This window comes from Oncorhynchus masou, chromosome 23 (assembly GCF_036934945.1).
Source record: "Oncorhynchus masou masou isolate Uvic2021 chromosome 23, UVic_Omas_1.1, whole genome shotgun sequence".
Classification (NCBI taxonomy): Eukaryota; Metazoa; Chordata; class Actinopteri; order Salmoniformes; family Salmonidae; genus Oncorhynchus; species Oncorhynchus masou.
In genome coordinates this window covers 21662438-21687460 of record NC_088234.1, presented here as the reverse complement: position 1 = coordinate 21687460, position 25023 = coordinate 21662438, and the positions used below count along the sequence as shown (strand labels likewise).

General features: G+C 42.2%; 1 protein-coding gene and 2 long non-coding RNA genes across 12 annotated transcripts in view; 2 read left to right on the top strand and 1 right to left on the bottom strand.

Annotated features, from left to right (window-relative positions):
* LOC135510571 (neuralized-like protein 4) overlaps window positions 1–841 on the bottom strand; it is a 33415-nt gene extending 32574 nt beyond the window's left edge. For all 10 annotated transcript variants that reach the window (XM_064931582.1, XM_064931584.1, XM_064931585.1 and 7 more), the window contains exon 1: window positions 658–841. In XM_064931582.1, the coding sequence (XP_064787654.1) occupies window positions 658–822 (165 nt within the window). In that variant the 5' untranslated portion in view covers window positions 823–841. The remainder of the gene's footprint in view (window positions 1–657) is intronic.
* A 2237-nt stretch (window positions 842–3078) lies between these two features.
* On the top strand, window positions 3079–6087 carry LOC135510570 (uncharacterized). The gene is made up of 3 exons (XR_010451136.1): window positions 3079–3355; window positions 3484–3744; window positions 4061–6087. It is a non-coding gene; the product is annotated as an uncharacterized LOC135510570 (long non-coding RNA).
* Window positions 6088–7203: 1116 nt separating this feature from the next.
* LOC135510569 (uncharacterized) lies at window positions 7204–13027 on the top strand. Its single transcript, XR_010451135.1, has 3 exons — window positions 7204–7479; window positions 10431–10691; window positions 10882–13027. It is a non-coding gene; the product is annotated as an uncharacterized LOC135510569 (long non-coding RNA).
* Window positions 13028–25023: the final 11996 nt, after the last annotated feature.

Below are 25023 nucleotides of genomic sequence, written 5' to 3'. Positions count from 1 at the left end.
GTGACTGAGGCTAGCTTAGCTAGTTGGAGTGATGCTGTCAAAAATGATATACCTAGCTAACGTTAGCTATACCTTGCATGTCAACCAAGCAAACTCAATGCAATAACGTTAAACGAGCTCAGTTTTCTATTCAACTGAACCTACCTGGCTCAATGTTGGTCGTGGTAATAATAGGCAATTGACTTAACTACTCTAACTAACTAGTTAGCTAGTAGCAAGCCGTTGAAAACTAGCTAACGTTAACCTATGCACCTACTGGTTCGATCAACACACAAAAAAAGCTCGCTAGTACGGCTAACGTTAGCTATAACTTAGATACATACTGTAGAGCTAGACTGGCAATCGGCAGCAAAGATAGCTAGTTTAGATGGCTAACAAGCATAACGTAGCTAGCCACCTTCAAAAACATTAACGGGACCACACAAACTCCACCCCATGCTAATTATGGTAAACACTTTCAGTTGTCAATAAAATATTAAAAAAACATATTAGTGCATTTTGGACAGGATATAACTAAAATTATAGCTGTAAATCCCGTTCTGCTTAATTGTCATACAGCGCACGCCCAAGCACCACTGCGGACAAGAGACCCCGTCCCCACTGGCACTAACGCGTTAGCTGCACTCTCCCCCTTCCGAAAGTAACAGTTCTATTTACCTTCTTGTCAATACGGACGGTAAATACATCACGGTCTTTCAGCGGCTCTCTGCTTAGAACCAAACCATGGTTAAACTCCTGGACTGGTTGGTTCCGCTGAGCGGTTCGGTTCGAATTCGACAGTCCGATTAGCTTTCCGCTACACGGGTGCAGCTCAGCCGCCATCTTCACACGGGCGGCTTGCTTCGCGACACACGGGTTTGCGACAATATAAAGATCCGTTTTTCTTTTGCAAGCAATTCGAAATACACGCCCACTTTTTTAAAGGTGAACTGCATAAGGTCAAGCGAGCAAAATTGCTATATGCAAGTGTGGTAGCGCGCTTTCTCTCCATAGTCAATCCAATCAATCAACAGATTGATTTATATGCATACTTCTACCATAAACCACAACTTAATATAAACGCTTTGAAACTAGGAATTTCCATGGGTGAAAAAAGTACAATATTTTAACATACTTGAGTAAAAGTAAAGATGCCTTAATAGAAAATGACTCAAGTAAAAGTGAAAGTCACCCAGTAAAATACTACTTGAGTAAAGGTCTAAAAGTATTTTGTTTTAAATATACTTAAGTATCCAAATTAAATGTAGTTGCTAAAATATACCTAAGTATCAAAAGTTTAAAAAAATCCTTATATTAAACCAGAAGGCACAATTTTATTTGATTTATTTTTATTTACCGATAGCCAGGGTCTCACTAACACTCAGACAGAATTGAAAAACAAAGCATTTGTGTTAGTGAGTCCGCCAGAACAGTGGCAGTAGAGACCAGGAATGTTCTCTTGATAAGCGAATTGGCCCATTTTCTGTTTTGCTAAGAATTCAAATTGTAAAGAGTACTTTTGGGTGTCAGGGAAAATGTATGGAATAAAAAGTACATACTTTTGTTCGGAATGTAGTGAAGTAAAAGTAAAAGTTGTCAAAAATATAAATAGTAAAGTAAAGTACAGATACCCCCAAAAAATATTTTAAAGTACTTTAAATCATTTTTACTTAAGCGAAAATTGGAAAGAAAGGGGCGGATCTGTACATTACACCACTGGGAATTTCAAACATAGAGAACTTTCAGTTTCTGGTTCATTCAGCATCCAGACAGGTAGCACTATATATGGCATGCATTATGTTACAATGACACTGTTTATTAATAATGCATACATATTAAAATAGAGAGCAATCAATGATTGCAGTGTGTGAGTCAGCTGGATATTGCAAATCCAAGTCATTATGATGACTCGACAGGGGTAGATGCCTTGGTCATTGAATCGGACATTATCAGTTGCTGTGTATTGAAATATCACATTATTTTATGGAAACAATTTTGCCCAAAATTGTGCTATAAAGAAAATATTTTTTACAGTGAAAGACTCCTTTATATAGTACCACAGTATGAATCATATTACCTATAAAACATAGCGGTCAAACAAGGAAATAGATCCAATCATTATTCTAACAGGGGATTTTAGAAACACTTCAAATAAGGGCTGTGTTTCTTGTAAGCTTACCCTGGTGTGACGTTTTAATAACCATGTAAATCTTTCTAGGACATGGTGACTTTTGTATTTACCCTCACAAATTAAATGCTAATTAGCTGCTAATGTGGCTACAAAAGCCATGATGACCTGAACGAGACTGCCAAAACGAGGCAAATGTAAGCATCTCTACATTAGCTATCTAATGTTGGCTACATGTAGTAATAAATAAATTGGCTACATTGCATTAAATTGACAATTCTGTAAACTGTCTTGTGAAAGTTTTCAATTGACACAATACCTGTTAGCAAAGGTGTCAGCTGGAGATGATGTGCATGAGCTTGCAGGGATGATGTCTACTTCGATACTAATTAACATTTTAGAATCTAGAGTAAATAGAACAGAATATATTAATAAAAGTCACCTTGTCCGAGAGAGATTACATGGTGACCAAAACATCACCCGAGGGCGAAACACACCCCTTATTTTAAGTGTTTCTAAAATTCTCTATGGGAAAAATGAATGGTTTAAAAATTATTGGAACCATTTCCCTGTTGGACCGATAGGTGTTATATGATACCTCCACTGCTCTATTTTCTTCAATGTTTTGATGGAAAATGTGCAGGGCTCATTTTACAAGATGGTAGCCTAGCAGTTAAGAGCTTTTGGCCAGTAACCAAAAGGTTGCTGGTTCAAATCCCTGAGCTGACTAGGTGAAAAAAAATATCATTTTTTATTTCATTTTTAATTTTAAGTATCCTTGAGCAAGGCACTTAACCCTAATTGCTCCTGTAAATCGCTCTGGTTCATGGCGTCTGCTAAATTACAAAAAAATAAAGATGGACCACTAGAAGGCGCATGGGGCTGTTGGAGGAGGGACTAAGTTTTGACATCCAGTACAGCAGGTGGCAGTAACGCACCTTTCTCTGTCATGTCAAGCTGTCAGAAGGATATATCTACTGTACTGTCGTTGACATATCCGTGTGTTCAATTTCATCCGTTTTTTTGTTAAAAATTTAACATAGCGGTTCATAATTAACTACCAAATACAAGATGTGGCAGCCCGATCCTTTCCACAATGAGTTGGTCTCTATTATGGATGAATTAATCATGTCGTTGGAGGAGGAAATTTGCAAATGTATAGCGTTGTCGGTCTCCTCAAAACAATACAGCACAGACATTGATGCAGGAGAGACAGGGGAAATTGAAAGAGAATCCAAGTTGCTAAAAGTAAGTGGCCGACTTTACTTCTACAAATACGAAATGTTATCTTCCGTGTTAATCATTTGTTTTATATAACCAGCTTGGATACAGCTTGTTGTTGAATGACAAATAAGTAGCCTGTTCTCTTATTGTAGGTTGAGTTGACATGTGTGATGAAAAAGTTCGTGAAACAGACTCTCGCCAAAATCAACCAGTTGATCTCTAAAGGCACTGAAGCACTGCGTTCAGAGATATGCCAGAGTCAAAGTGAGATTAAATCTCTGAAAATGAAGCTTTTGGTGATGACTGTTGGTAAGGAAGTACCTGAAAATACAATGGAAAGAACCCCACAGACGGAGGAAGAGGAGGAATGTACGGAAGCACCATTACCACCAGAGTTTGAAGAGGATTTTCAGGTTTGTTATATTTTACATGTTTACAAGAATTGTGCAGTCCGACCATGGGGTTGAGGTTATCTGTGAGAATGAGACTTTTACTATCCTGGGTGGCAGGTAGCCTAGTGGTTAGAGCATTGGACTAGTAACCGGAAGGTTGCAAGATCGAATCCCTGAGTTGACAAGGTAAAGGTAAAGGTAAAAATCATTGAAAATAAGATTTTTTTTCTTAACTGACTTCCTAGTTAAATAACTCCTGGTACTGCCGTTGTACCCTTGGGTGCTGCTCTGCTACTGAGTTACAATTCCAAAAATTGCAATGCTTTTTTCTCCCCAGGTTGACGTGCCAACTCCCAGTTGTGAGGCTGACAACACTACAAATGTCAAGAAGGAGACCACGATCAGAGCTAAAACCATAGCGTTGGAACAGTCATTTACATCTCCAGCTAAAATACCTTCCTCCTCACTCATTGAGTCTATCAAACAGGTGGCTTTTACAGACAAACAGGCAGCAAGCAGGCCTACAGACAAACAGGCAGCAAGCAGGCCTACAGACAAACAGTCAGCGAGCAGGCCTACAGACAAACAGTCAGCGAGCAGGCCTACAGACAAACAGTCAGCGAGCAGGCCTACAGACAAACAGTCAGTGAGCAGGCCTACAGACAAACAGTCAGCGAGCAGGCCTACAGACAAACAGTCAGTGAGCAGGCCTACAGACGATCAGGCCCCAAGTACAGACCCCCAAACTCCCAGTGGGGACTCTATGGTGTCCACCAGACCCAGGAGGAAGAAGAAGAGAATAGAAGCACAACCCACAGCGGCAGAATCAGACGGAAGTGAGGAAAACGCTGATGACCAATGGGAGGAGAATGCTAAAGCTGGACAAACCTCAAATGACAAATATGTTCACAACATAAAGCCAAGGCCCAACATAAAGAAAAACCAGACTACCACCACCAGGAAAGAGCACCACTGTCTGGACTGCGGTAAGGTTTTTAAGAATTCAAGTAATTTAAAACTACATCAACAGACTCACACAGGAGAGAGACCTTATTGTTGTGAATTATGCGGGAAATGTTTCCCGACTGCTTGGAAGCTCAGAATACACCAAGCAGTGGTCCACAGAAGAGAGAAGCCACTTGAGTGTCCAACATGTGGGAAGTGCTTTGCAACAAAGAATTATTTGGACACTCACGCAAGCGTTCATTCAACAGAGAAACCGTTCCGATGCCTCGTGTGTCAAAAGTGTTTTAAAAGTAAAAAGGGCTTCAAGGAACACACAATGATGCACAATTCAAATTCAGATTCATATGCGTGTGACAAATGTCCAAAAACCTTTGTTAAGTTGAAATACCTCAAGAATCACCAGCTAACTCATAGTGGAGGAGGAGCTCACCGTTGTGAATTGTGTGGGAAAGGTTTCAAGACTCCTTCTCAGCTCAAACAACACCAAGCATCAGTCCATAGGGGAGAGAAGCCATTCCAATGTCCCACATGTGGGAAATGCTTCGCAACAAAGACAAATTTGAAAATTCACACAAGTGTTCATTCAGGAGAGAGAGCATTCCAGTGCCCTCAGTGTCAGATGTGTTTCAAAACCAAGTATACTCTTAACGCCCATAAGAAGACACACACGGACTCCAAGCCATATGCTTGCGACAAATGCCCAATGACCTTTATCCGGTCACATTACCTCAGAAGGCATGAAATCTCGCACCTGACCAGCAAGCCATTCGTGTGCAGCCACTGTGGGAAAGGCTTCAAAGGTGAACGTGGGCTGAAGGGACACGAACGCACCCACACCGAAGACCCAACTTATACCTGTGATGAATGTGGCAAGGGTTTCTATCAACATGAATCGTTTCAAGTCCATGCGGCCTTGCACACCGGAGAGAAGCCGTTCACCTGTGATTGCTGCAGTAAAAACTTTGCTCTGGCATCCTACCTTAAAACCCACATCGCAAATCATCACTCTGTCACCAAACCCCACGTCTGTGGGAAATGTGGCAGGAAATATAAGGATTTCACCCATTTCAGAATCCATATGTTTCAGGGTTGTCAAGAGGAGGCTGCAGTGTTGGTTTGATGACTTATTGTTATAAGTTGTAATATGTTATGTTTTCACTACAAACATGCATGTTTCCTTGCACAGTACCAATAACATTAGTTTTGAATAGATTGTTTTTCATGTCTACAGACTTGGCCAGTAATAAAAACATACCAGGGGATCTATAACCCTCTCTTAAATTGCACCTCTGGTTGGATGCAGGTTACGGGCACAACCTGTAACTTTCATTTTGACAATGCTTTGTCATTCATTGTTATTTTTGAATTGTGATTAAAGTTGTAATGTTCTTGTTTCACTACAAACATGTATGTTTATTTGTTAATCAATATACAACCTTTAGACTTGGCAATGATAGAGCGCAGTACCACACATTTGTTTTTAAGTATTTTTTTAGACAGATGTCAGTATTGTTGAATAGATGGACATCTGAAAAAAATCATATGTTGAACATGTAAAATATAAGGCTATAATGATAGTCACTACAAAACATGAAGAGACTTTCACCCAGTAACTACTCAATGATGACTCAAGCCCTCAATAGGTTTATTTCACAGTAATACTGTAAGCAGATTTGACACCCTCCCTGAAGTAACACATCTCCATGTTTAGAAGTCATTGAGATCATGCAGGGCTGTGTTCAATGATGTGAAACATTCTGACGGTTGTCTATAGAAATAGAATGAATAGAGCTGACACGATTCCTTATTCTAACAACCAATCATATCTGTTCTACACAACATGTTTCTGAATGTAACTTTCTGTAACAACATCTCTCTGAACAGGCCCCAGTTGTGGCCCCTGTAGCTTGTGGTTAGGACCAGGAGTTTTCACATGACCATGTGACTTCACCAGGAAAGCACCGTCGACAGACCCTTTCGCAAGGTCATTGCACTATCTAGTAGTGCACAACAGGTGGCGGTATATACTTACCTCTTAGAAAGGGAACCAGTGTCTGGTTCATTCAGCATCCAGACAGGCATCGCTATATAAGGCATACATTATGCTTCAATGATACTGTTCCTTAATACGTAGACATTAAAATAGAGAGCAATCAATGATTGCAGTGTGTGAGTCAGCTGGATATTGCAAATCCAAGTCATTATGATGATTCGACAGGATTAGATACCTTGCTCACCGAATGGGACATTATTCGTTGCGGTGCATTGAGATATCACATTATTTTATGGAAATAATTTTTCCCCGAATGTGTGCTATGAAGAAAACACATTTACAGCGAAAGACTACATTATTTCCTTCGTTGTTTCGATGCGAAGTTGCAGAGAACGTGCTACAAGACCGACCATTAGAGGGCGCACGAGGCTTTTGGAGGAGGGACTACGTGTTAACATCCAGTACAGCAGGTGGCAGTAACGCGCCTTTCAATATAATATACAGCAATATCAAGCTTCTCGTAGAAGAATACATCCGTTGGTGTCAAACGGTCTGTGGTTGTTGTGCTTAACATTTTAACGTTAGCGGTTGATAGCTAATTAACTATCAAACACAAGATGTGGCAGCCTGATCCTTACCATAATGAGTTGGTCTTTGTTATGGATGAATTAATGACGTCGTTGGAGGATGAAATTGAGAAATGTATGGCGGTCTTAGTCTTTTCCACACAAGACAGGACAGACATTGATGCAGGGGAGACGGGGGAATTTGAAAGAGAATCCAGGTTGGAGGTTAAAGTAAGTGGCTAACTTTGCTTCTACAAGTTCAAACTGTTAACGTATATGCTAATTAGTTTGCTATTGATAGTGCAGGTTGGCATTTATTGAGAAGACTCATGTACTGTAGTTTAAATAAATAAAATACTGGAGGCAGCTCTGCAGAGTGGTCACGAGCTGGCACAGCCTCAATGTCATCAAAACTGATTTTAAACCACATTAACCACACTGCTAACCCCAATGCTGTGTTTTCATAAATTTTTACGATAAAGCCCATTTTTTACTTTGCTGCTGGCCTGTCTAAAGGAAACTGCATCAAGGGTAGAGTTGCCAGGTTGTGTTAATATTTCTCAAAACCCGCCCACATGCCGGGAAAACTAGCCCAATGTCTTTTTTTCTGGCAGCCAAGAGAGCTGCCACATTTGAACCAATACATTTCTCCATTTAAAAAAAATCTGAGAGCAGCTTCTAGTTTTGTGCCAACATCCATCAAATTCCTCTATAAGTTTTTTTTTTTTGTATTGTACTGTTGCCTACATGTTTTTGTGTTATGTTATGTGTCTTGTATGTACCATTCTTCACCACACATGAAGTCCCCTCCCAGGAAATAAAAGCTATTTTAATTGAATAATGTTATCGAGTGAATTAAGAATGATTATACAACGGGTGGGTCTAATCCTGAATGCTGATTGGTTAAAACTGCATTCCAGCCAGTGTCTATTCCACAAGTTACCGCTGGCTAAATCTATGACTTTAAAATGAATGCCTTTAACAACCATCCATGTATATAAAACAGTGATAATACCCTCGAAGCTGGTGTTTTTGGGTGGATATATTGGCACGGTTTGCCGGCCCGAGACGAAACAACACCCGTGCCAATATATCCTCCAAACAACGGCTTCTCTGGCATTATCATTTAAATATCGAAGTAAGACAAAAAAAAAAACGTTATAGCGAGTTAACGTGATTTAATTAAGGAATCTGAATATGTGCAAGAAAAAAACAACATAATTCAACGTTATCAAATTTGCCAGATCATTTTACATCAATGGATGTTGATTTGACTGAAATGATTAAGCATAAGCAGTTCTTATGCACGACGCAACGCAGTGCCTTATTGCTATTATAAGCTGGTTACCAACATAATTAGACAAGTAAAAATAAATGTCTGACATACCACGGCTGTCAGCCAATCAGCATTCAGGTGTCAAACCAATCAGTTTATAATTGTAAATAAATTGCCTTTGCACATGTGCATAACTATAGAGAAATCCAACAGTAGAGTTTGAGTGATGAAAGTTGGACAGAGGATCTCGAAGTCTCTGCGCAAGAATCACAATTCGTTTGGCTATTTTCTGGCAATTGTGCCGTTATGTGCCAGATGTCAAGACCACAAACTGCTATAAATTGCCTATTTGCGAGATTCACTTGTCATTTCTAAAATATTGGTATACAATTAATTCAACGTTGCCATGGTTTGCTTAGCTAGATGCAGGTCACAGAGACAGTAGCCCCAGATAGGCCTGCATCTCATTTCAGATGGCCAACAGTAGCGTAGGCAAGATGTAGCCTAAACTGAACTATTTAGCAGCTTGCTTAGTTCAAATTGACAGACTAATTTATTCCGCATGAATAATGAGGCGATTTGAGGTAAGAAGTATTTGTGTTGCCCAATAGCCTGCCGGAATAGGCTGGGGTCGTAATTTTAATTACTGATTCATAATATGGATACGAACTGAATATGCTTGTCAACAATAGCCAGTGTTTTGTTTTTGTTTTTTACCCCTAGCCTAATCTGATTGATACCGTTAATTGCATTCTAACAGTTTATTGGCAATTGTGATAGAGCAGTGACAATGACCACAATTGATTTTTTTATATTTTATTTTACCTTTTATTTAACCAGGCAAGTCGGTTAAGAACAAATTCTTATTTTCAATGACGGCCTAGGAACAGTGGGTTAACTGCCTGTTCAGGGGCAGAACGACAGATTTGTACCTTGTCAGCTCGGGGGTTTGAACTTGCAACCTTCCGGTTACTAGTCCAACGCTCTAACCACTAGGCTACCCTTCCAATTTTAAATAACTAAACATGGCCATTAATAATTACATAATAACGCAAGGCTACAACAATGATAAATAAAGGTATAGGCTATTTATTGAATCTGTTTGCCAGCTCTCGGTACGCTACACAAGTGGCACAAATTGATTTGCAATGACTCCAGTGATCATCATTTCAACATATTTATTGTATCAAATGGTAGGCTGTATTTGATTACTAGGCTACTTGATGGCCAACAGATGCAAATGTATCATTCTCCACATTTAATGTTCGTTTCGTTGTGGACTTTTCCCCGTAACAGAAGCACGCAAGGGAGTTCCATTTCAAAGAGCATTGAAGATGGGTCGTGGCTGGGTCTTCTACACTCATTGTAATAAAATGTTAATTAATTACTTAAAAATCATACAATGTGATTTTCTGGATTTTTGTTTTAGATTCCGTCTCTCACAGTTGAAGTGTACCTATGATAAAAAATTAAAGACCTCTACATGCTTTGTAAGTAGGAAAACCTGCAATATCGGCAGTGTATCAAATACTTGTTCTCCCCATTATGTTTTTTATATATATATATATATATTACACACACAAACAGGCAGCAAGCAGGCCTACAGACAACAAACAGGCAGCAAACAGACTCTCACCAAAATCAACCAGTTGATCTCTAAAGGCACTGAAGCACTGCTTTCAGAGATATGCCAGAGTCAAAGTGGGATTAAATCTCTGAAAAGGAAGCTTATATACAGTATTTAAAGTAGCCCAAAAACACAACCCGCAACACGATTTTCAAATAGGCTCATTTGGCAAGAGAACCGATGACATGGCAACCCTGCTCCATGATGACAAACATCAACAGCTTGAAAAAAGGTTGTTGTGGAATGAAAAATAAGTGTATATCTGTTCTCTGATTCTAGGTCCAGTTGACATGTGTGATGAAACAGTTTGTGAAACAGACTCTCACCAAAATCAACCAGTTGATCTCTAAAGGCACTGAAGCACTGCGTTCAGAGATATGCCAGAGTCAAAGTGAGATTAAATCTCTGAAAATGAAGCTTTTGGAGATGACTGTTGGTAAGGAAGTACCTGAAAATACAGTGGAAAGAACCCCACAGACGGAGGAAGAGGAGGAATGTACGGAAGCACCATTACCACCAGAGTTTGCAGAGGATTTTCAGGTTTGTTATATTTTACATGTTTACAAGAATTGTGCAGTCCGACCATGGGGTTGAGGTTATCTGTGAGAATGAGACTTTTACTCTTATTATCCTTGAATCCCAGGACTGACTGCTACTGCCGTTGTACCCTTGGGTGCTGCTCTGCGACCTGAGTTATAATTTCTAAAAATTGCAACCCTTTTTTTCCCAGGTTGTCTTGCCAACTCCCAGTGGTGAGGCTGACAACACTACAAATGTCAAGAAGGAGACCACGATCAGAGCTAAAACCATAGCGTTGGAACAGTCATTTACATCTCTAGCTAAAATACCTTCCTCCTCACTCATTGAGTCTATCAAACAGGTGGCTATTACAGACAAACAGGCAGCAAGCAGGCCTACAGACAAACAGTCAGCGAGCAGGCCTGCAGCAAGCACGCCTACAGACAAAAATCCAGCAAGCAGGTCTACAGACAATCAGGCCCCAAGTACAGACCCCCAAACTCCAGGTGGGGACTATGTGGTGTCCACCAGACCCAGGAGGAAGAAGAAGAGAATAGAAGCACAACCCACAGCGGCAGAATCAGACAGAAGTGAGGAAAACGCTGATGACCAATGGGAGGAGAATGCTAAAGCTGGACAAACCTCGAATGACAAATATGTTCACAACATAAAGCCAAGGCCCAACATAAAGAAAAACCAGACTACCACCACCAGGAAAGAGCACCACTGTCTGGACTGCGGTAAGGTTTTTAAGAATTCAAGTAATTTAAAACTGCATCAACAGACTCACACAGGAGAGAGACCATATTGTTGTGAATTATGCGGGAAATGTTTCCCGACTGCTTGGAAGCTCAGAATACACCAAGCAGTGGTCCACAGAAGAGAGAAACCACTTGAGTGTCCAACATGTGGGAAGTGCTTTGCAACAAAGCATTATTTGGACACTCACGCAAGCGTTCATTCAACAGAGAAACCGTTCCGATGCCTCGTGTGTCAAAAGTGTTTTAAAAGTAAAAGTGGTCTCAAGGAACACACAATGTTGCACAATTCAAATTCAGATTCATATGCGTGTGACAAATGTCCAAAAACCTTTGTTAAGTTGAAATACCTCAAGAATCACCAGCTAACTCACAGTGGAGGAGGAGCTCACCGTTGTGAATTGTGTGGGAAAGGTTTCAAGACTCCTTCTGAGCTCAAACGGCACCAAGCATCAGTCCATAGGGGAGAGAAGCCATTCCAATGTCCCACATGTGGGAAGTGTTTCGCAGAGAATAAAAATTTGAAAATCCACGCAAGTGTTCATTCAGAAGAGAGAGCATTCCAGTGCCCTCAATGTCAGATGTGTTTCAAAACCAAGTATACTCTTAACGACCATAAGAAGACGCACACGGATTCCAAGCCATATTCTTGCGACAAATGCCCCATGACCTTTATCCGATCTTATTATCTCAAGATTCATCAAGCTTCGCACCTGACCAGCAAGCCATTCGTGTGCAGCCACTGTGGGAAAGGCTTCAAAGGTGAACGTGGGCTCAAGAGACATGAACGCACCCACACCGAAGACCCAACTTATACCTGTGACGAATGTGGCAAGGGTTTCTATCAACACGAATCATATAAAGTCCATGCGGCCTTGCACACCGGAGAGAAGCCGTTCACCTGCGATCACTGTGAAAAAACCTTTGCTCTGGCGTCCTACCTTAAAACCCACATAGTGAAACTTCACTCTGTCACCGAACCCCACGTCTGTGGGAAATGTGGCAAGAAATATAAGGATTTCACCCATTTTAGAATCCATATGTTTCAGGGTTGTCAAGAGGCTGCAGCGTTGGTTTGACTATAACAAGAATTGCCTATCATTGGAAATGACCATTTCTCTTCTTTCTAATGTTGGAAGCGATCAACATATATATTGGAAATATATGGTACATGGAAATCAAGATATGGAGGGAGGTGGGATGGGCTGAGAGTAACTGAGGGGTGGGATTAGAAACTCAATCTGTGTAATAGTTAGGACTGAAAACACCATATCATGCATACCGGAAATGCCTGAGTACCATGTGTATATCGAACTATTTCTGACATGTAATACCTTGTATAAAAAATAATATGTATGAATAATGTGCATGTAACAAAAATGGAAAACAAAGTTACTTTTTTCATACAGGGGATAGATTGGCCAGTAATAAAAATAATAGTAAATAAAAAAATTGGAGGAGACCTACAACACCCCCTTAAATCCTAAATGACCCCCCCCCCTGGTTGGATGCAGGTTACAGGCACAACCTGTAACATTCATTCTGACAATGCTGTCATTCATTGTTATTTTGGAATTGTGAATAAAGTGGTAATATGTTCTTGTTTCACTACAAACATTGTTATTCAATATACAACCGTTAGACTTGGCGAGGATAGAGCACAGTACCACACGTTAGTTTTGAAAAAAAAATATCTATACAGATGTCAGTATTGTAGAACATTGGATCAAATCCTACTTTGACCATGTAAAATATAAGGCTATAATCATAGTCACTACAAAACATGAATAATAGAGCTTTTCACCCAGTAACTACTCAATGACTCTACGCCCTCAATAAGTTTATTTCACAGTAATACTGTGAGCAGACAGATGCATCCCTGAATTAACACATCTCCATGTTTAGAAGTCATCAAGATCATGCAGGGCTGTATTCAATGATGTGAAACATTCAAGAAGGGTGTGATTGCGGCCTGTGGAAAAAAACTCATACTTTTATTTACTTTTTCACCCACATTTTCATCGCACGGACAATCAGGGGAAATCCAGAATATCAAAAGTGTCATGTAAACACAAGCCACATGCAGGAACCAATGAGATGCTTGGGGGATGTTCATGCAGAAGCCTGAATGCCCACATGCAGGAACGCCCTGAATTGTGGGCCTCATTCACACACACTTGCATTCTGACAGTTGCCGATTAGAATAAGGAATCATGTCAGCTCTGTTCATTTTATCTGACAACCAATCTTATCTATTCTACATTATGCTGCTGAGGGGAGGACAGCTCATAATGATGGCTGGAATGGTATAACTCATGGAAACCATGTGTTTGATGTGTTTGTTATTCTATTTATTCCGTTCGAGCCATGCTAATGAGCCCGTCTTTCCCAATGAATCTGAACATTCTGTAACAACATCCTTGGGTGGATTTGATTATACTGAGCTGCGGGGCAGTGGGCAAAGGCCCATCAAGTCACTGGCTGAAAGCGGGGAGGGAGGAGTAATCCTTCTTAATTGGGTCACTTTTGTTTTGGGCCGACTTCGCTGTGAGCTTTAAACAGGACACCTGGCTCATTCCCGGGAGGCAGCCCCATTCCAAATCGAATGCAATCAACTTTCAGCCAATGTAAAACAGTCCTACATGTGCGCCCCGGGCGAGATTAATCGAACCCCTTCCTGAACAGGCCCCAGTTGTGGCTACTGCAGCTTGTGGTTAGGACCAGGAGTTTTTACACAGTGAGGAACCGTCAGGACCCTCTATGCCCTCAGAGAGTGCCTAAGGATAGATACAAATCTGTATATATTTTTATATATTATAATTTTTCATTTAGTTTTCATTGATTTAATATTTATTTGTCTTAATTGTAATGATCTTCCTTTTGAATTTCTTCAGTTTGTATTGGAAAAAGAAGGGTTAATATCCAAGAGAAAAAAATATCCAATCAGAATTTTTCTTTGGTAGTCCCTTAGTAAAAAATAATCCAGCTGCGCTCAATGCTCATTGGCCAGACCCTCAGGCTTTGAATAGAAAGTACCAGCCAATATCATTGATATTAACTTCAATTAGAGCAGCATTTTGGAATGACAGTAAAATCAATCAATCACAAATTGTCTTGTAATAGGTGGGACAATTGTATGATGTATACGTCACTAATTCAGAGCCAATGGCGAGCCGTATCTTGTTTTCTCACACTTGAACCTAGCTAGCTGGCTAGCTTTTTGCAGTGAGTGTATGTAACGATGGCAACTGCAGAGAGTAATCAAGGACGATTAGGTGGCTAAATTGTTAGCATCACCCTTTTCAAGACTAACTTTTAATTAAAAAATGTAATCTTGTACAGACCGGGAGACCAACTCCTGCACTGCCTGATTTGTTGGAAAGAGTTTTGAATGGCATTTTCAAGTTAATAATTATGAGCACTATCTGTGGCTGTGAGCCCAAAAAAAAGCTTTACTGTTGGAATTGCCTACTCTTCAAGCACTGATAATAGCTCAACCTGGACAATTGGTTTCAACGATTTAGCCTGTTTGACAAAGTCAGCACTTCGACACAAAAACTCAACTTCACACCTGCGAGCAGTGAGTTACTGTGAGTTACATTTTGGGGGGGACACAGATCTTGAGAAAAATGCTGCTCGGCCACCAAGATGAGAGAAAAAATATTGCATTCTTTTAGTTTACCAGCACCTTGTGACATCACCAGATGAAGAGAGTTTGCATAGCAACTAATGAATAGAGTTTGCTGGAAGTTTCTTTCACCTTGGTTTGTACGGCGTTTATTCCAGAGGCCATGACTGCGGCCCCATCATAACACTGTGCCACAATTTAACGAGTTTAGTTTCTTCTTAACGAGCGGCGGTGCAATGAGACACTTGCTCGCAATGATAAAGTCAGGGCACAACAGGGAGATTCTAAAGCGACTTATTCATACGGTTGTGTTTTTAGGCAAGCAAGAATTAGCATTCAGAGGTCATGATGAGGGTAAAGAATCAGCTAATAAGGGAAACTACTTGGAAACACTGGATTTCTTGGCTGAGTATGACAGCACGTTAAACTGCCATTTGGCTATGGCTACCGTGTTCACATGCACTTCCAGCAAAATCCCAAATGACCTGATACACACGGTTTCAAATTTATTGACTGATGTCATGAAGGAATTGTAACCATCGTGGTTGACGAGACGACAGACATCAGCAATGTAGCCCAAATGTCTTATGTATTGCGTTACTCTACCGATGGTGGTGTGAATGAAAGGTTATTCAAATTTGAGGATATAACTGAGGATAAACGGGCAGAACCGGTTGCTGTCCGAATTATCAGCTTTCTAGAGGAGTGTGAATGCACGGTCAAAGTTGTGGCACAGTGTTACGATGGGGCCGCTGTCTAACGAACAAAACTACTGGATGAAATATGCCCGCGAAGACTACCCAGTGTGGCGCCAACACGATGGAACTTCTCCTCAAGCTTAGCTTACATTGTGTGTGGGGAAAAAAGGCGGAACTTATCAAACTATTCGAATACATAGTGAACCATCACGATGACTTTGATGAAGACACCGTTCACTGCGCAGATGGATACATGATGCACATGACAAGCTTCGAGTTCTGCTTCCGCGTTCTACTCTGTATTTGCATACTCCGACGTGCTTTTTTGGAATATTGCAGAACAGGGAGTTTGACATGTCGTTCTGCTTGTCCAGTGTGGATGACTTCTGTAGTAGGATGTCCCTTGGGGGCATCCGTACCTATGTAGGACATGCAAGGGTTAGGTTAATAAACAGGCTGGAGCTAGAACCTCGTGGTCGCACGTCTTTATTTTAGATCATACTACATGGTGTCAGAAGTGGTTTTAAAATTCACATAAACGTGAAGGAGGTACCAAGTAAATCATACATTCAGACTGTTTCAAAGCAGGGAGGGCACAGTGTTGGAGATAAAACAGCGCATATCATTATTTTGCTAGCTAACGAGCAAGGACTAAGCTACTGCTAAGCAACATGTTGCAAGAGGAAGAAGCTGGCGGGATTTCAGGGTTTGCGACTCCAAGTTCAACGGGCTCTGGCGCAAACACGGACAGGCCAGTGGCTAGTGCTGACTGATTTTGCATTAGTCCCCCGGATAATTTTGTTTGTATGGATATTCAAAACTGGCCGAAATGGATCAGGCGCTTTGAAAGGTACAGGGTAGCATCAGGCTTAAACGTAACAATGAGGCATTTCAAGTTAATACACTGATCTACTCTATGGGTGATGAAGCCGAGGATATATTAAACGCTTCAACGTTGACCGAGGAAGAGAAACTTAACTACAGTGCCGTTAAAGACTGTTTTGAAACGCATTTTGTAGGGAGACACAACAATATTTTTGAGAGAGCTAGGTTTAATATGCGCAAACAGGAGCAGGGTGAGCAGCAGCTGTTCACAAACTAGCAGAACATTGTCAGTTTGGAGCACTCAGGGAAGAGCTGAACCGTGAATCGGATTGTAGTCGGAATAAGGAATATATCACTTTCTGAAAAGTTGCAGTTGGATTCCCAGCTTACCTTGTCCAAAGCTGTAAACCAGGTTAGGCAGATTGAGACAGTAAAAAGACAGCAGACGATACTGCGCGACAGCAGGTCCTTGCAGAACGAAGAGAGTGAGGAAATACATGCATTTTCATACAGAGCTAAAAAAACAGAGGGGAACACAGAACAGACAGACATGGATAAAACAACAAATGTGGGAAATCCCCTTTCCACAGATGGAAAGATTGCCCAGCAAAGGATGCTGAATGCAGGAAATGTCACAGGAGAGGACACTTTTCAGCTGTCTGTCGATTAAAGCAAATGCATGAGGTTTCAGAGGAGGTACAGCAGGACAGCATCTTGCTGGGAGAAGTAAAGGGAAACAATACTGGCTGGCATTCAGACATTAAACTCAATGGGGAGGTTGTGTCATTTAAACTAGACACTGGGGCAGCAGTGACAGCTATCCCAACTAGGCTGTATAGCTATAGCAGAGATGGCCCTTTGCTCTCTACAAACTAAAAACTGTACGGGCCCAGTAATAACATGTTACCAGTGGTAGGGCACTTGGTAATTAAACTGGAGAGTAAAGACAAAAGTGCCCTCCAGCCTGTCTTCGTCATTGACTCTAGCCAGACCGTTGCTGGGGCTGCCAGCAATTGAAGCATTGCATCTCATTGAGAGAGTGAGCGAACTGGAGGACCTAGGTGAGGTTTTCAAAAATAAATTCCCAAAAGTGTTTTCTGGTCTAGGAAGGATAGAAGGTGACTACAATTCCGCCTGAAAGAGGATGCTGTCCCCTATGCCCTTACCACCCCCCGCCGGGTGCCTATCCCTTTATTGGCCAGAGTAAAGGAAGAGTTGGGGAGGATGGAAGAAATTGGGGCGGTGTCTAAAATAGAGAGTCCCACAGACTGGTGTGCAGGGATGGTGGTGGTCCCAAAAGCCAATGGGGAAATAAGGATCTGTGTGGACATGACTAAATTGAATGAGGCACTCTGCAGAGAGAGACACATCTTACCATCAGTGGAGCAGTCACTGGCTCAGTTGGATGGCTCACAAGTCTTCACAAAGCTGGATGCCCGCTCAGGTTTCTGGCAGATACCGCTGTCATCAGAGAGTAGGGCACTCACAACGTTTATAACACCATTTGGCCGTTACTGTTTTAATGTTTTGCCATTTAGAATTGCTTCTGGTCCTGAGCATTTCCAAAGATGCATGTCCCAGCTGTTGGATGGGCTGAGTGGGGTCATAGTCCACGCGGACGATGTGCTTGTGTGAGGAAGGGACAGAGCAGAACATGATGTAAGGCTTACAGCAGTTCTGACCCGACTCCAGGAGACTGGCCTGACACTCAATGAAAAATGCACTTTTGCACAATCAGAGGTCTTGTTCTTGGGACACAAAATCAGTGCAGCTGGAATAGAGCCGGACCCAGAGAAGATCAGCGCCATCACAGATATGACCAGACCCCAGAATGTGGTTGAAGTCAGGACCTTCTTAGGCATGGCCACATATGTGGGTAAGTTCCTCCCACAGTTCTCAGATACAACCAAACCTCTGAGAGACTTGCTATCCAAAGAGAATGACTGGTCATGGGGTCACATGCAACAGGTAGCGTTTGACAAAATCAAAGGAGATCTGGCCTCACAGAGAGTGCTGGCCCAGTACCGTCCCCATGCTAAGACAAAAGTATCAGCAGATGCATCATCCTTTGGGCTAGGGGCGGTCCTCACACAGATGCAGGACAACATGGAGTGGCGTCCAATAGCATACATCTCCCGAAGTTTATCCGATACAGAGCAAAGATATGCTCAAGTGGAGAAGGAGGCGTTGGCTATCACATGGGCATGTGAAAGGCTCAGCCAATACCTTATTGGCCTGCAGTTTACAGCAGAGACTGCCAATACCTTATTGGCCTGCAGTTTACAGCAGAGACTGACCACAAACCACTGTTGGCTCTGTTAGGGACAAAAGCACTGGACGACTTGCCTCCCAGAGTTCTGCGCTTCCGCCTCAGATTACTGAGGTTTACCTACAGGATGGTGTATGTGCCAGGGAAGGCACTGATCACAGCAGATGCACTCTCCAGAGCCCCAATTAAACGTCCATTATCAGAGGAGGAGCAATGTCTAGAGGGTGAGGTACAGGTGTCCATTAATACAATAAGGGACAGTCTACCTGCATCTCAGACCAAACTGCAGCAGATTGCAGAGGAGCAACAACGAGACCACAACTGAATTGGTCCACTCACACAGACAGCATCGTGAAGAAGGCGCAGCAGCGCCTCTTCAACCTCAGGAGGCTGAAGAAATTCGGCTTGTCACCAAAAGCACTCACAAACTTCTACAGATGCACAATCGAGAGCATCCTGGCATGCTGTATCACCGCCTGGTACGGCAACTGCTCCGCCCTCAACCGTAAGGCTCTCCAGAGGGTAGTGAGGTCTGCACAACGCATCACCGGGGGCAAACTACCTGCCCTCCAGGACACCTACACCACCCAATGTTACAGGAAGGCCATAAAGATCATCAAGGACATCAACCACCCGAGCCACTGCCTGTTCACCCCGCTATCATCCAGAAGGCGAGGTCAGTACAGGTGCATCAAAGCTGGGACCGAGAGACTGAAAAACAGCTTCTATCTCAAGGCCATCAGACTGTTAAACAGCTACCACTAATATTGAGTGGCTGCTGCCAACACACTGACACTGACTCAACTCCAGCCACTTTAATAATGGGAATTGATGGGAAATGATGTAAATATATCACTAGCCACTTTAAACAATGCTACCTTATATAAAGTTACTTACCCTACATTATTCATCTCATATGCATACGTATATACTGTACTCTATATCATCGACTGCATCCTTATGTAATACATGTATCACTAGCCACTTTAACTATGCCACTTTGTTTACATACTCATCTCATATGTATATACTGTACACGATACCATCTACTGTATCTTGCCTATGCTGCTCTGTACCACCACTCATTCATATATCCTTATGTACATATTCTTTATCCCCTTACACTGTATAAGACAGTAGTTTAGGAATTGTTAGTTAGATTACTTGTTGGTTATTACTGCATTGTCGGAACTAGAAGCACAAGCATTTCGCTACACTCGCATTAACATCTGCTAACCATGTGTATGTGACAAATAAAATTTGATTTGATTTGATTTAATGTGTCCCTGAACAAAGGTGGGGTCAAAATCAGAAGTGTGGCCACCAGCTGCATTAAGTACTGCAGTGCATCTCCTGGACTGCACCAGATTTGCCAGTTCTTGCTGTGAGATGTTACCCCACTCTTCCACCAAGGCATCCGCAAGTTCCTGGACATTTCTGGGGGTAATGACCCTAGCCCTCACCCTCCGATCCAACAGGTCCCAGACGTGCTCAATGGGATTCAGGTCTGGGCTCTTCGCTGGCCATGGCAGAACACTGACATTCCTGTCTTGCAGGAAGTCACGCACAGAATGAGCAGTATGGCTGGTGGCATTGTCATGCTGGAGGGTCATGTCAGGATGAGCCTGCAGGAAGGGTAACACATGAGGGAGGGGGATGTTTTTCCTGTAACGCACAGCGTTGAGATTGCCTGCAATGACAACAAGCTCAGTCCAATGATGCAATGACACCCTGCCCCAGACCATGACGGACCCTCCACCTCCAAATCGATCCCGCTCCAGAGTACAGGCCTCGGTGTAACACTCATTCCTTCACCGATAAAGGCGAATCCGACATCACCCCTTGTTAGACAAAACCGCGACTCGTCTGTGAAGAGCACTGTTTGCCAGTCCTGTCTGGCGACGTTGTTGCCGATGATGTCTGGTGAGGACCTGCCTTACAACACGCCTACAAGCCCTCAGTCTAGCCTCTCTCAGCCTGTTGAGGACAGTCTGAGCACTGATGGAGGGATTGTGCGTTACCTGTTGTAACTCGGGCAGTTGTTGTTGCCATCCTGTACCTGTCCCGCAGATGTGATGTTCGGATGTACCGATCCTGTGCAGGTGTTGTTCCACGTGGTCTGCCACTGCGAGGACAATCATCTGTCCGTCCTGTCTCCCTGTAGCGCTGTCTTAGGCGTCTCATAGTATGGACATTACAATTTATTGCCCTGGCCACATCTGCAGTCCTCATGCCTCCTTGCAGCTTGCCTAAGGCACGTTCACGCAGATGAGCAGGAACCCTGGGCATCTTTCTTTTGGTGTTTTTCAGAGTCAGTGGCCTCTTTAGTGTCCTAAGTTTTCACAACTGTGACCTTAATTGCCTACCGTCTGTAAACTGTTAGTGTCTTAATGACCGCTCCACAGGTGCATGTTCATTAATTGCTTGTGGTTCATTGAACAAGCATGGGAAACAGTGTTTAACCCCTTTTATAATGAAGATCTGTGAAATTATTTGGATTTTTACAAATTTTCTTTGAATTACATGGTCCTGAAAAGGGGATGTTTATATATATATATCTTGCTGTGAGATATAAAAACATCCCCTTCCCCTATATATATATATATATATAGGCCCATATAATGTGTGTGTGTGTATATATATATATATATATAATATATATTATATGGGCCTATATATATATAATATATATATATATATATATATATATATATATATATATATATATATATATATATATATATAAATAAATAAACGAACAGTACATTTATATTTTCCAAAAGGGCTATACATTTGGGTGAGGTTTTTTTTATCGCCTGAGTAACCTAGTTTCACTGCCAAAAATAAAAATTAAACCATCTAGTGGTCAGCGAAATAACAACACAATGTCAAGTACAGGTAGCCTAGTCAAATAATTAACATCCAATCACATTAACCGTTACTCTGACGGGAATCCTTCAATCTTGTGCAGGCATTTAGAAACAAAACATGACAATTTGAAAAATAAGCCACGGGGGTTTTTTGAGTGAGAATAAAGATGACTTTCGAGTAGTAAGACATGTATAAAAGCAACAGATGCTATTAATAAGAAGGGTCTAGAAGTGTCTTATATGGTGAGCTACTGAGTGGCTAGGACAGGCAAGCCCCATACTATTGTGAGGATTTAATTCTTCCTGCTGCTGGGGGAAAAGGACAAAAAAACTACAGATAATGTCTTCATCAAACAACACTGTTTCTTGAGTATCAGTGACATGGCATGAGATGTTTTGAAACAATTACTGCTTCGCATATAAGCCAGTGAATTATATTTGCGTTACAACTGGATGAGTCAACAGACGTGGTGGGCCTGGCACAGCTCCTGGTATATGTCCGTTATGTTTATCGGGAATCAATTAAGGAAGACATCCTTTTCTACAAAACACTGGAAACCAGGAAAACATGAGAGGATATTTTTGAACTGCTGGACAGCTTTGTGACATCAAATGGACTTTGGTGGTCAATATGTGTTGGTATCTGTACTGATGGCGCAAAAGCCATGACAGAGAGACATAGTGGAGTGGTAACGCGTGTGCAAGCAGTTGCTCCCGACGCCACTTGGGTACACTGCAGCATCCACCAAGAGGCTCTTGCTGCCAAGGGAATGCACGTTGTTGAAAGACGTTTTGGACACTACAGTGAAAAAGTTAGACTTTGTTCAAGCAAGGACCCTGAACTCTCGTGTATTTTCTGCGTTATGCAATGATATGGGCAGCAACTATGTAACGCTTTTTACAACATACAGAAGTGTGCAGGTTATCAAGGGGCACAGTATACATTTTTTTCATATTGATAGACTAGCTTAAAGTTTTTGTTACTGACCATAATTTTCACTTGTCTGACCGGTTGAATGATGACACGTTTCTCACACGACTGGCCTATCTGGGTGATGTTTTTTTCTCACCTGAATGATCTTAATCTAGGATTACAGGGACTCTCCACAACTATATTCAATGTGCGGTTCAAAATTGAGGCTATGATTAAGAATTTGAAGCTCTTTTCTGTCTGTATTAACAAGGATAACACACAGGTCTTTCCATCATTGTATGATTTCTTTTGTGTGCAAATGAACTCAACCTTACGGACAATGTCAAATGTGATATAGTGAAGCACCGGTGTGCAATTACGCAAGTACTTTCCCAAAACGGATGACACAAACAACTGGATTCGTTATCCCTTTCACGCCCTGCCTCCAGTCCACTTGTAAAAATGAATGAAAACAAAAATGTGTTTTTAGGTCTTAATTGAAGGTTAGGGTTTGGCATACGCTTAGCAGTGTGGTTAGGGTTAAATATTAAATCTGATTTTTAAGAAGGGAAATTGAGTAACTGGCTTCATGGCTTTGTGGCTGTGGTAACAAGTGACAACCTAAAATGAGCTTGTCCCGAGTTACTGCCTGATGACAGATGGCTTTATCAACAACGGTAATGTCATTATTGAAGACTCCTCTTCAGTAGGACCTATGATTGAGTGCAGTCTGGCCCAGGAGTGTGAAGGTGAACGGAAAGGCACTGGAACAACGAACAGCCCTTGCTGTCTCTGCCTGGCTGGTTCCCCTCACTCAACCTGGATTCTCTGCTTCAAACCCTATTACAGCGGCTGAGTCACTGGCTTACTGGTGCTCTTCCATGCCATCCCTAGGAGGGGTGCGTCACTTGAGTGGGTTGAGTCACTGACGTGATTTTCCTGTCTGGGTTTGCACCCTCCCTGGGTTGTGCCGTGGGGGAGATCTTCGTGGGCTATACTCGGCCTTGTCTCAGGATGGTAAGTTGATGGTTGGAGATATCCCTCGAGTGCTGTGGGGGCTGTGCTTTGGCAAAGTGGGTGGGGTTACATCCTTCCTGTTTGGTCCTGTCCAGGGATATCGTCCAACGGGGCCACAGTGTCTCCCGACCCCTCCTGTCTTAGCATCCAGTATTTATGCTGCAGTAGTTTGTGTCGGGGGGCTAGGGTTAGTCTGTTACATCTGGAGTATTTCTCCTGTCTTCTCCGGTGTCCTGTGTGAATTTAAGTATTCTCGCACTCACAGACACACACAGAGGACCTGAGCCCTAGGACGATGCCTCAGGACTACCTCGCCTGATGACTCCTTGCTGTCCCCAGTCCACCTGGTTGTGCCGCAGCTCCAATTTAAACTGTTCTGCCTGCAGCTTTGGAACCCTGACCTGTTACCTGTCCCAGACCTGCTGTTTTCATCTCTCGAGACAGCAGGGGCGGTAGAGATACTCTAAATGATCGGCTATGAAAAGCCAACTGACATTTACTCCTGAAGTGCTGACCTGTTGCACCCTCAACAACCACTGTGATTATTATTATTTGACCCTGCTGGTCATCTATGAACATTTGAACATCTTGGCCATGTTCTGTTATAATCTCCACCCGGCACAACCAAAAAGAGGACTGGCCACCCACTGGCTCTTTTCCTTGCCACCCTGCTTCTTCACCTGCATTGCATGCTGTTTGGGGTTTTAGGCTGGGTTTCTGTACAGCACTTTGTGACATCAGCTGATGTAAGGGCTTTATAAATACATTTGATTGATAATGTCTGTCATGTAAAAAAAATACCTGGGTTGATATAAACAAAAATATAAAAACAAAAAAAATAAACGCAACATGCAACAGTTTCAAATATTTTTCTGAGTTACAGTTCATATAAGGAAATCAGTCAATTGAAATAAATAAATTAGGCCCTAATCTATGGATTTCACATGACTAGGAATACAGATATGATAGGGGTGTGGTGGGTGATAGGGGTGTGGATAAGAAAAGCAGTCAGTATCTGGTATGAGTGTGACCACCATTTGCTTTCTGCAGCATGACACATCTCCATCGCATTTAGTTGATTGTGTCCTGTAGAATGTTTTCCCACTCCTCTTCAATGTGCGAAGTTGCTGTATATTGGCAGAAACTGGAACACGCTGTCATACATGGGTGACATATCTGGTGAGTATGCAGGTCGTGGAAGAACTGGGACATTTCATCTTCCAGGAATTGTGTCCAGATCCTTGCGACATGAGGCCGTGCATTATCATGCTGAAACATGAGGTGATGGCGGCGGATGAATGACACAATGGGCCTCAGGATTTTGGGCTGTCCATACCATAACCCTCCTGCCACCATGGGGAACCGCTCGCCCACA